Source organism: Gobio gobio (genome assembly GCF_949357685.1).
Source record: "Gobio gobio genome assembly, chromosome: 24".
Lineage (NCBI taxonomy): Eukaryota > Metazoa > Chordata > Actinopteri > Cypriniformes > Gobionidae > Gobio > Gobio gobio.
This window is the reverse complement of record NC_137120.1, coordinates 39708433-39721916: the sequence shown is the minus strand read 5'-3', so window position 1 is coordinate 39721916 and position 13484 is coordinate 39708433. Positions and strand designations below refer to the sequence as shown.

General features: G+C 38.2%; 1 protein-coding gene across 1 annotated transcript in view; it reads right to left on the bottom strand.

Annotated features, from left to right (window-relative positions):
• Positions 1-13484, bottom strand: part of tmem163b (transmembrane protein 163b) — a 70909-nt gene that overhangs the window by 44104 nt on the left and 13321 nt on the right. The window contains exons 3-4 of the mRNA XM_079808220.1: positions 2288-2331; positions 2100-2191 (exon numbers count right to left, since the gene is read on the bottom strand). Coding sequence (XP_079664346.1) covers positions 2100-2191; positions 2288-2331 — 136 coding nt within the window. The remainder of the gene's footprint in view (positions 1-2099; positions 2192-2287; positions 2332-13484) is intronic.

Here is a 13484-nt window from a genome sequence, read left to right as displayed (position 1 = left end):
ATCCCTAATGTACGGATCGAGTGCAAGAAAAAAAAAAGTAAATTGTGCGCAAAATTTACAAATTTGTTCCCTCGATTTGCTAAACCGTCCACACGATTTACTCATTTGTTCCCTCGATTTATAAATCGCGTGCATGATTTAGCCTACTTGTTTTTTTCCTGCATGTCATATGCAAGGCTCCGTAAATATGCTACCTAAATGATCTTGCGGTTTTTACAGCGATTTCCACATTTCCACAGCGATCTTAAGGAATTATGAATGAACCGCTTGGCCTGTTGAGCTAGCTTGTACGTGTGTAGTTTGGATTAGAGTCACTTTCCAGAAGTTGCTAAAAGTTGCCAAATAAATTTTAAAAATTGCTAAATTTGTTGCTACACTCTAAAAAAAAAGGCTCGTAATCATAGGGGAACCTTTTTTAGTGCTATATAGCACCAATTTTGGTGCTTCAGTGGTTCTTCAGCGGTTCTTCAGAGGTGCTATATAGCACCTTAGTCAAAGAACCGGTGAAGAACCTCTGAAGAACCGCTGAAGAACCTCTGAAGAACCGCTGAAGAACCACTGAAGCACCTCTGAAGAACCGCTGAAGAACCGCTGAAGAACCGCTGAAGAACCGCTGAAGAACCGCTGAAGAACCTCTGAAGAACCTCTGAAGAACCCCTGAAGAACCGCTGAAGAACCTCTGAAGAACCTCTGAAGAACCCCTGAAGAACCGCTGAAGAACCGCTGAAGAACCGCTGAAGAACCTCTGAAGAACCGCTGAAGAACCGCTGAAGAACCTCTGAAGAACCTCTGAAGAACCGCTGAAGAACCACTGAAGAACCTCTGAAGAACCGCTGAAGAACCGCTGAAGAACCACTGAAGAACCACTGAAGAACCTCTGAAGAACCGCTGAAGAACCGCTGAAGAACCTCTGAAGAACCGCTGAAGAACCTCTGAAGAACCTCTGAAGAACCCCTGAAGAACCGCTGAAGAACCGCTGAAGAACCTCTGAAGAACCGCTGAAGAACCTCTGAAGAACCTCTGAAGAACCTCTGAAGAACCGCTGAAGAACCTCTGAAGAACCTCTGAAGAACCGCTGAAGAACCTCTGAAGAACCTCTGAAGAACCGCTGAAGAACCGCTGAAGAACCTCTGAAGAACCTCTGAAGAACCCCTGAAGAACCGCTGAAGAACCGCTGAAGAACCTCTGAAGAACCGCTGAAGAACCTCTGAAGAACCTCTGAAGAACCTCTGAAGAACCCCTGAAGAACCGCTGAAGAACCGCTGAAGAACCTCTGAAGAACCGCTGAAGAACCTCTGAAGAACCTCTGAAGAACCTCTGAAGAACCCCTGAAGAACCGCTGAAGAACCGCTGAAGAACCTCTGAAGAACCTCTGAAGAACCCCTGAAGAACCGCTGAAGAACCGCTGAAGAACCTCTGAAGAACCGCTGAAGAACCGCTGAAGAACCTCTGAAGAACCTCTGAAGAACCCCTGAAGAACCGCTGAAGAACCGCTGAAGAACCTCTGAAGAACCGCTGAAGAACCTCTGAAGAACCTCTGAAGAACCGCTGAAGAACCGCTGAAGAACCTCTGAAGAACCGCTGAAGAACCTCTGAAGAACCTCTGAAGAACCGCTGAAGAACCGCTGAAGAACCTCTGAAGAACCTCTGAAGAACCGCTGAAGAACCACTGAAGAACCTCTGAAGAACCGCTGAAGAACCGCTGAAGAACCTCTGAAGAACCTCTGAAGAACCGCTGAAGAACCACTGAAGAACCTCTGAAGAACCGCTGAAGAACCTCTGAAGAACCGCTGAAGAACCGCTGAAGAACCGCTGAAGAACCGCTGAAGAACCGCTGAAGAACCTCTGAAGAACCGCTGAAGAACCGCTGAAGAACCACTGAAGCACCAAAATTGGTGCTATATAGCACTAAAAAAGGTTCCCCTATGATTACGAGCCAAGAACCATTTTTGGTGCCATATAGAACCTTTTTTTTTTTAGAGTGTAGGTGCTTTTAGAAAAAAAAGTTGCTAAGGTAGTCTGAAAAGTTGCTAAATCTAGCAACAAAATTGCACGTTTCCCGTGTTTTCCCCAATCTAGAAAGCATCACATGTACTCACATGTACTCTCTGTGCGCCGAATGGACGGCCGCAGCGTTACTGTATCGCCATATCACGATAATGGAGGACAGGACGTCGAGAGTGGCGTCAAACTGCAAACCAATGAACAACAGTGTTGAAGAGAAGCGTTAAAAACATTCAAGATTATTAAATAATCAACATTTGATTGTATGAAGTGTAAGACTTACAGCAAACCCAAACGCTGATGCACTGTGCCGCATTATAGAAACAGCTGCAAAAGAGAAATAAAGATGATTTACCCTTTAAATTAGTTTTTTTTTATTTTATTTATAAATATATTTCAACATTAAAAATTTGTTTGACAAACTTTAAAATTGGAAGTTTTTATTAAATATAAATACATTTTAAATAAATAAAAAATTATAAATTAATGCATTTTCCCATTAAAATATTTCATTAGTCTTCACATGCTTATTAAAATATATTTAAAAATACATAAATAAATAAGTTCATTGGTTAGACACATTTTTTTTATATGATTTAAAAAATAATTAATTAATTTTTCCATTAAAGTAGTTCATTAGTTGGATATTCTTTAAATGTGGTGTTTATCTTTTAAAAAATATTTGATTTTAAATAAATTATTTAATATATTATTTACTATTATTTGGAATGTGAAGTCGATAAATAAACAAACAAATACATTTTTCTGTTAAAATAGTTAATTAGTTGGATAAACTTTAAATATGGAGTGTTGATCATTTTAAAAATATTTTATTTAAAATAAGTTAATTAATATATTATTATAATAAATTAATTAATATATTATTATAAAAAATTATAAATGAATACATTTTTACAATTAAAAATAGTCCATCAGTTGAATGAATTTTAAAGTGTTTAATGTTTTTAATAAATTAATACATTTTTTCATTCAAATAGTTCATTAGTTAGATAAACTTTAAAGTGTTTATCTTTTCAAAAATATTTTATTTAAAATAAATGAAATAATATATTATTATAATAAATGAATCAATATATTATTATAATAAATTATAAATAAATAAATGAATACAAATTTACAATTAAAAATAGTCCATCAGTTGGATTCATTTTTAAGTGTTTAATTTTTAAAATAAATAAATATTTTTTCCATTAAAATAGTTAATTAGTTGGATACACTTTAAATGTGAAGTGTTTTTATTTATATATATATATATATATATATATATATATATATATATATATATATATATATATATATATATATATATATATATATATATATATATATTTATTTTTGTATTATTATTATTTTCTTTTTTTATAAATGAATTAATATATTATTATAATAAATAATGTAATATATTATTATAATAAATTATAAATAAATAAATACATATATTTACAATTATTATAGTCCATCAGTGTTTTTATTTTATATATATATATATATATATATATATATATATATATATATATATATATATATATATATATATATATATATATATATATATATATATATATATATATATATATATATATATATATATATATATATATATATATATATATATATATATATATATTTATTTATTTTAAATAAATGAATCAATATATTATTATAATAAATTATAAATAAATAAATACATACATATATATTTACAATTAAAAATAGTCCATCAGTTCGATGAATTTTAAAGTGTTTAATTTTAAAAATAAATAAATAAATATTTTTTCCCATTAAAATAGTTCATTAGTTGGATAAACTTTAAATGTGAAGTGTTTATTATTATTTTTTTAATATCTGATTTAAAATAAACTAATATATTATTATAATACATCATAAATACATTAAATACACAATATACAATTAAAAATAGTTAAAGTGTTTAATTTTTTTAATGAATACATTTTACAATAAAAAATATAAAAAGTTAGTTAGTCAGACAAACAGATTAACATCTAAAAATTATACCAGACATGAAAATTGAGCATAATTCCTCTTTACTCTTCACAGTCTATCCACTCCAGCATCCAGGCAAGTTTATATTGTTAATATTGATTTTGATAAGTGTCTCAAAAATACATCTAAACATTATATATATGCATTGCCCTGCTGTAAAACTGTGTTTGAATGATTTCCAGCAGCTAAAGTGGCCTGGATCAGATTTCACCTCTTCACACTGTGATGTCAGCACACGGTGAGGATCTGTGGCTCGTGTCCAGTTATCGACCTAATATTGACCTCTAATGCACCTGAATCCGCTATCCTGAGACTGGATGAGAATCCCAGATATTCCATCCACCTCTACAGGGTCAAAGCCAAACTCTCAACGGGACCAGATCTGCGTGTCAGGACTGTTTGTGCTTCTGTTTTACAACTGATTGTACAGTACAACGCTCCCCTAACGTTAGCACTGTAAAATATGATCGTGAATTTTAACGGTAAAAATGCTACGGGTACAAACAGTTAAAGGGTTAGTTCACCCAAAAATGTAAATTCTGTCATTAATTACTCACCCTCATGTCGTTCGACACCCGTCAGACCTCCGTTCATCTTCAGACACAAATGAAGATATTTTAGTGTAAAGGCCTGTACACACCGGGACGAATATCGCACGCGCTTATCGCCAGCGTTTTTCGTGCTGTTTTTCGGCGCGTCTTGAGTGTTCACACCCAAGCGATTTCCACTGGCGTTGCGCCGAGTAAACGTGCACATTCAGTAGATGCGCTCCCGGTACACAAGATGGTGCTGCGGCACTTTAAGCCTCTGACACTCGCTTGTCACACAGAAGGAGAAGAGAGACAGTATTTACGTGCTTGCCAAAACCATAGACATATTATGTCTATGGCAAAACCATTCACACACTTTTTGCTAACTGGCAAGCAGCATTAGCAGTTCATCTTCTTCTTTGTCTACTTACTACTTCTTCGTCGTATCAATGTGTGCTCGGCAAGACCGATTTTGTGCTTGAGCGCCACCAAGTCGTGTTTTACTGTCACTTCAGCAGCTCCAGGCACGTGAACAAAAGCGCGGATCTCATTGGTTGGCCAGGTTTTTACGCGCCGCGTCAAAATAAAAAAACGAACCCGAGGCGTTTTTTTTTTTAAATGACGCTTTTACGCCTGCCGTTTTACGCGTCGGTGTGAACACTCACATTGGCGCCCATTGTTTAGTCACGAGGCGTTAAACGTCGGCGATAAATGCGCGCGAAAATCGTCCCGGTGTGAACAGGCCTTAAAGCTGATGCTGAGAAAGGCTTCACACAGGCCTCCATTGGCATTCAGTACATTTACACTCACAAGACCCATAAAAGGCACTTAAAACATTGTTACAAAGTCCATCTCACCACAGTGACTCTACGATAATTTTACGATGCGACGACAATAGTTTTTGTGCGAAAAAAAAATCTAAATAACACCTTTATCCAACTTGTTCTTGTCTTCCGTGTGTGTCTCCACGACGCATGCGCGAGAATATGACGCAGATCCGGCGTTCGGACACATGACCCAGAAGAGATTTGTTTACAAGCAGAGGAAGACGCGCGTGTCTCAGCTGTTGGATTCTACATTGATCGTGCTTTAGGTCTCGGCGTAGTTCTCAAAATGGGGCTTAAGTGAAAAAAAGTGTGCATTTCATGGATTCCCGAACCCCGGCGCTACGTCATATTCTCGCGCATGCGAAAGGTGTTATTTTGATTTTTTTTTGCGCACAAAAACTATTGTCGTCGCATCGTAAAATTATTGTAGAGTCACTGTGGTGAGATGGACTTTGTAATGACGTTTTTAGTGCCTTTTATGGGTCTTGTGAGTGTAAATGTACTGAATGCCAATGGAGGCCTATCTGAAGCCTTTCTCAGCATCAGCTTTACACTAAAATATCTTCATTTGTGTCTGAAGATGAACGGAGGTCTGACGGGTGTCGAACGACATGAGGGTGAGGAATTAATGACAGAATTTTCATTTTTGGGTGAACTAACCCTTTAACTGGTTAACATAAAGCGTGTGTGAAACTGCAATAGTGTGAAAAAACGTAAATTGACATTCCCAGAATTCCCTCCGTGACACTTCACATATGTTTCTTCTTAGCTTTTTTCTAATCGGTTATGTACATTAGGGTTTTGTTTTGCATTTAATGTTGATAAATTAATGTTTTAAAATGTCGTGTGTTTAGTGTGTTAGTGTGTATTGTCCTCCTAAAAGCTTTGATTCATCATGTGACTCTTATCTCCACTGTGATTGGTGGATATCAAAGGTACATAACAGATATTAGTATTTCAATAGGTTGGTAATGTGACATTATTTCAGTTAATGAAATAGTTATTTACTAGGGCTGTCAAAAGATTAATCACGATTAATCGCATCCAAAATAAAAGTTTGTGTTTACATAATATATGTGTGTGTACTCTGTTAATTATTATTTATATATAGATACACACACAAGCATGTATATATTTAAGAAAAAAATCTTATTTTTATATATAAAACATTTATACTTATATATATTATATACTATTTATATAGATTATATAAATGTATATACAGTATATACATGCAAATATTTCTTAAATATATACATGAATGTGTGTGTATTTATATATAAATAATAATTGCGATATGTGATTAATCGCGATTAAATTTTTGACAGCCCTATTATTTACTGTAAATTTAACTTCTGTACATTTTTAATCTGTTATGCTGCGTTCGCACCGAACACGTCTAGAGCGAATGATTTCCATGTTAAGTCAATGTAAAGACGCGTTGACGCGTGATTGGAGGTCCTGCGGCCCAATAGCGCGATTTCACCTCATTCACGTGTCCAGTTCGCGCGAATTGAGCATATTACGTGACAACGATGCGATACGTTCACACCAGATGCGAATGAAGTGATTTACATGTTAAGTCAATGCAAAGACATTTTGCGGGGCGATTTGCGCAAATGTCACATGTTTCGTGAGTTTGACGCGCGTATCGCGTGATTCGCGAGAGTTGAAAAATATTAATTTTGGCAGATATTCGCGCCGCGTTCACCAATCATGAGCTTGCTCTAGTAGTGACAACAATGAGGAGAAAATCATATGTGGATACCCGGAGCTGTACGATACGTCTTCATACTTTATAGAAACAGGAATAAAAAGGATCTTGCTTGGAAGAAAGTGAGCGAGGAGGTCGGTCAGTCTGGTGAACGCGCGTCTATTTCACTTTAAATGCTCGATTTATACAATTTTCTGTGGACGCGCGAATGGATTCAAAATGTTCAAGCGTCCAAATAGACGTGGATTTGACGCTCAAAATTTGCGTTCGGTGTGAACGCAGCATAAAACCTAAAATGTTGCTACCGGTTTTTTTTTACGGTAAAGTTCTGGCAACCACAGCTGCCGTTTTTTTACCGTTAATTTTACTGTTCTCTTTAGGTTCTATTTTTTTGCTTTCTATAAATTAGGAACCAAAAATTGTTAGCTGGGATGAAATTAAGGTGGGTCTTGCCCATAGACTGTAAAGAAATATGGGCGTAGTGTCCGTGACGTCACTCATAGGATCTGAAGAGCAGGGTCGAGCTGGCCGTCGCCATCTTGTCGAGTCACTCCCGGATAACAGAAAATGGGCAAAGAGGCGGGACGTGGGCGGAGCTGAGGTGACGACTAACAGACAGCAGACAAACGGCAATCCACCTGTCACTCAAAGTGGACACGCCCTTAATTATGCAGAACTTTAAGGCTTTATATAATGTAAACGAATGAGTTATAAATAAATTCCCCCCCTCACAGTCGTCATGAAGGGCAACATTAGCCGTACAGACCAAAAGCACAGTTTGTCCCAGACTGTAAACGTGTTCTTCTGCTGTAAAGTCGGCCATTTTAACATGAGCTCAATGAGATTCTGCTCCTTCTGGAGTCTGCCTCTAGTGGCCAGTCCATGAACTGCAGTTTAACTCACTTCAGTATCGGCTTCAAGAGTCTTGCCAGAGATCTGGTACAAATAATCATGCACAAATGCAGCAGCATTAGGCCTGTTCACACCCAGAGCGATAACTAACGACAATTTTATTGTTATAGTTATCGTCCATGGTGTAAACGGGCCTTTAGCCAAAGTTTGCACACACATTTAAAGGACAAAAGTCATTACTCAAAAACAAACACACACACTCTCTGTTCCTCAGGAACACCGTTAAAAATGAATAACGGCGCTGCAGCGGCATGAGATTAAAGATTTAGCAGTTTCTAAATATAAATTCTGTTCCTTTTAGTGAAATCCACTCTGTTTTAGACGACTCGCGCCAGATGATTGCAAGTCCTCAAGAGCCCAAACGCAAGAAACACACTAACAGTGTCAATAAAACATCTATAATCTCTGCCGTCATTCATTGTCCTTCAGACTCCCACAAGAACCACACACATTGTCTCACGAACAACGTCTACATCTTAATCTTATGACTGCAGGAGTTTAGTTGTACCACATGCAGTGCATCTTGGGTAACGGGAAAGGATTCATGGAGCGTTGTGTGATCTGTGGAAAGGCGAAACCATTCCCTGCTCATTAGGAAGTCATATTTATGCTGATATTCATGTGAAGTCAGCAGCTTCTACAAGGAGTGCTGATACTGCGGCCCGAGCCGATCAAGACACCTATGAAGCTTGAAAACTGTAGGATATCGTAAGATCACAGAGAATTATTGTGTGTATGCAAGATTACCGAGGCGAAATCAGCTTCAGTCTGTCACAGATGCAGACTTAAAAGGAACACGCCATTATTTTTGAAAATAGGCTCATTTTCCGACTCCTCTAGAGTTAAACAGTTGAGTTTTACCATTTTCGAATCCACTCAGCCGATCTCCGGGTCTGGCGGTAACACTTTTATACCGTCTACGTTGGACGCGTGAACATTTTGAATCCATTCGCGCGTCTACAGCGAATTGGACACGCGTATAAATCAAGCGTTTGAAGCGAAATAGACGAGCGTTCATGGCGCTCCAGGAGAAATATGTCATAAAACACCACTCTGCCTCTTTTCATTTTCATAAAAAATATATATTAAACATTAATAGCCACACAAATGTGGTCCAGGCAACGCCTACATTATCTTCACTGCATGTATATTTAAATATCCTTAAAAAATAAAGTTATGAAACTTCTCTTTGCCCTCAGTCAAAACGATTTGGCAGGCAACAAATTATAGATTCATGAGAGCAAAGATCGGCCGTTAGATCTACACAAGACGAATGATATCTCATGTTTAACCACTACAGGACATCAGAGCCAGCGGCAGACGACAGAAGGACTGGCCGAGGAAAGGCTGCTCTCGCCGGGATTAATGAGCGCTGAGCGCCAGGATCTCACAACTCCAAAAACACAAGATTAAATGTTCAAATAGGCGCTCTCTTTATAAATAAACCACAGATTTGAGCTTTAAACAACTACATTCTCACCTGAAAAAGTCTTAAAACTACATTTTGTGACACAATAACAGGATTTTTAAATTATGCAGGGTTTCGCATCGTCACTTCACCACGTGACAGCAGCGAGCAGGCTCCTGATTGGTTAATGCGACGCAAATAGACGCCAGAGATCAGATTTTTCATATCGGGCATCAGACGCGAATTCACTTCAAATGCGTGAATGCACAAAAAGCTCAATTTGCGTCAAATTCACGTCTTTCGTGTAAACTGGACGCGCGAATGAGGCGGAATCGCGTCTATCGTGCCGCAGGACCTCCAGAAACGATTCAAAACGCCTTTCCATTGACTTAACATGGAAATCACTCGCTCCAGACGCTCTATTCACGTTTGGTGTGAACGCAGCATTAGGCAATTTTTAACGATTTCAGTCATCATACAGTAACCAGCAACAACCCCCTTTCATAAAGCGTGCGAGCCTCTCACTCTAGACTGGTCGCTATTATCATGGTTGATTTGACGGGAATCACATGCGTGACACATGCAGTCAAAGGACTGATTATTCATCTTAGCCAATCACGTTGACAGGAAAAAAATAAACATAATGTAGCGATGACAGGTTTAGGGAAAATAGCGCAGTAAAAGTACCGATACAGCACTTAAAATGTACTCCAGTAAAAATAAAAGTACACCGTTTTTAAACTACTTAATAAAGTAAACTTTCTGAGAAAAACTACTCAACGAGTAACGAGAGTATTTGTAATTCATTACTTTACACCACTGGCATCAGACGTCAGACTAGCCGAGGAAAGGCTGCTCTCGCCGGGGTTAATGAGCGCCGCTGATCCACTGGAGCTCACAACTCCAAAAACACAAGATTATTTTTTTAAATAGGCGCTCTCTTTATAAATAAACCACAGATTTGAGCTTTAAACAACTACATTCTCACCTGAAAAAGTCTTAAAGCTAAATTTTGTGACACAATAGTAGTATTTTTAAATTATGCAGGGTTTCTCATCACGTCACTTCACCACATGACAGCAGCGAGCAGGCTCCTGATTGGTTAACACGGCGCGAATTGACGCCAAAGTTCAGATTTTTCAACTCGGGCGTCAGACGCAAATTCGCTTCCAACGCGTGAATGCACAAAAAGTACCACTCGCGCGTATCGCGCAAGACGCGTCAAATTTGCGTCTTTCGCGTAAACAGACGCTTCCAGACGCGCGTCACAAGATTAAATGTTCAAATAGGCGCTCTCTTTATAAATAATCCACAGATTTGAGCTTTAAACAACTACATTCTCACCTGAAAAAGTCTTAAAACTACATTTGTGACACAATAACAGTAGTATTTTTATGACAGCAGCGAGCAGGCTCCTGATTGGTTAACGTGGCGCGAATAGACGGCAAAGTTCAGATTTTTCAACTCTGCTGTCAGACGCGAATTCGCTTCCAACGTGTGAATGCACAAAAAGCACCAAATAAAATAACTCGCGCAAGATGGTCAATTCACGTCATTCGTGCAAACTGGACGCGCGAATTAGGCGGAATCACGTCCATCTTGCCCCACCAAACGCGTCTATCGCGCCAAACGCGTCTATCGCGCCAAACGAGCCGCAGGACCCCCAGACATGCGTGAACGTGCCTTTCCATTGACTTAACAAGGAAATCACTCGCTCCAGATGCTCTATTCTCGTTCGGTGTGAACGCAGCATTATCATAGCAAGGTTGTCACGTTGGTTATGTTGACAGAAGTTAGCCTATTTTCAGCCGCTGTGTAATATCATTGCGCCGCTGCACTCATGGGGCGGCTCACAGCTCTTGATTATTACGCAGGAATGAGAGTATAGTTCCTGCCATATCGGCCTAGAAAATCACAACTTCTCATTTTCCGTCGGTCTTAGTACACGATGGAACTACAGAAGAGTCAAGTTTTAAATAGGAAAAATATCAAAAGTCTTTGGTCATTTTTTGAGCGAGATGCTAACGGTCTAATCCGATTCAATGATCTATGCTAAGCTATGCTAAAACTGGTGCCAAACATATAACATGCTAGAAACATAATCACTGCAATAATCATTCAATCATAGACCCGTAAGCGTTTGCCTATTTTTGTCGTATCATAACAACGACACTGAGCAGTCAAAAGTCTTCATGTGACTGCAGAATTGTTTCTTGAAAACGTCCTGTAAGTGATAACAACATGCAAATTTATTCACCAACTCTGACACAGAAACTAGATCACATTCCCTGTTTTGGTTTGTGTGTGCGAGGATGCTTTTGTGAGAGTGTGTGTGTGTGTGTGTGTGTGTGTGTGTGTGTGTGTGTGTGTGTGTGTGTGTGTGTGTGTGTGTGTGTGTGTGTGTGTGTGTGTGTGTGTGTGTGTGTGTGTGTGTGTGTGTGTGTGTGTGTGTGTGTGTGTGTGTGTGTGTGTGTGTGTATGTGTGTGTGTCTGTGTGTGTGTGTGTGTGTGTGTGTCAAAAAGACAGACCGAGCGGAAGACAGGTTTTTCAGAGCAGCTGTTGTGTTGAATTTCAACATTCTGCAACTCACCATCAAAAGATTCTGCCCTATTTTCACAGAAGAAACACCTAACAGGAAGCACATAAGGCTAGCGTCCTTAAGCAGTCAAGGACAAGATCTTCAAAGAGTTTTATACATGATACAACTGAGAATGACTGTCACAACATGGGTCTTGCCGCATAGCAGCATCGTGTTCATTGACAGTGTGAGACGTCTAACAAACTGGAATGAAATGGATTTTATACGTTCTCGTGAATCATTTGTGAAATATGAAAGTAGACATGAAATCAAAGATTTTTTGTGTTTGAGTACTGTGAAACACGCAACACGAATGTTTATTTATTTTATTTAAAAATAAACACTTCACATTTAAAGTTTGTCAAACTCACATTTAATGGCGAAATATATTTATTTACTTTACACCAAATTTAAAGGTGAAATCATCTTCATTTGAACTAGCTTTAGTGGAATGATAATTCCTGTAATAGTCCTCATCTGAGCCATTTCCACTTCCTGTCGTGATCCTTCCATGTTAAAGCTGCACTATGTAACATTTTTTCAGTAAATTATCTAAACACCACCAGGCCAGTGTTATATATTTTGTTCAGTTGAGTACTTACAATATCCCAAATGTTTCCAACTATTTGGAAATCGTGAGAAAATGCTATTTTAGCCAAGGAAACGGGACGTGTCAATGACATCATATTCGGTTTTATTCTGCAGAAACGCTTTACTCTCACTGCAGAGTGAACAAGTGTCATAGCCATAGATATACATAATAAAGGCTAGGGGCCAGTTGCATAAAGTACCTTAAGTGTAATTTTCCCTTAAGTTCGCCCTTATGTTTCCCTTAAACCTAAGGGTGTTGCAGAAAAAAACCCTTAAGTGTTACTTAAGGGTTTCTTTAAGTGAAACGTCACAAACACTTAGAATTCCCCTTAAATGCTGTTTTTTCACTTAAGTAATCCCTTAAAAAGCATAAGTGTTGCATAAAACCCCATAACGGTAATTTCCCTAAGTATAACTTAAAGGATTAGTTCACCCAAAAATGAAAATTCTGTCATTAATTACTTACCCTCATGTCGTTGGACACCCGTCAGACCTCCGTTCATCTTCAGAACACAAATGAAGATATTTTAGTGTAAATCTGATGCTCTGAAAGGCCTCCATTGGCTCAATGCACGGTTCACTCTCAAGACCCTTAAAAGGCACTAAAGACGTCGTTACAAAGTCCATCTCACTACAGTGACTCTACAATAACTTTATGAATCTGCGACAATAGTTTTTGTGCGCAAAAAAAACCTAAATAACGACTTATATAGTGATGACGATTTCAAAACACGGCCTCATGAAGCTTCGAAGCGTTATGAATCAATGAGTCGAATGATGATTCGGATCGCATGTCAAACCGACAAACTGCTGAAATTTGGCGATTCAAATCGCTGAATCGACTCGCTGATTCATAACGCTTCGAAGCTTCATGATGCCTTGTTTTGAAATCGT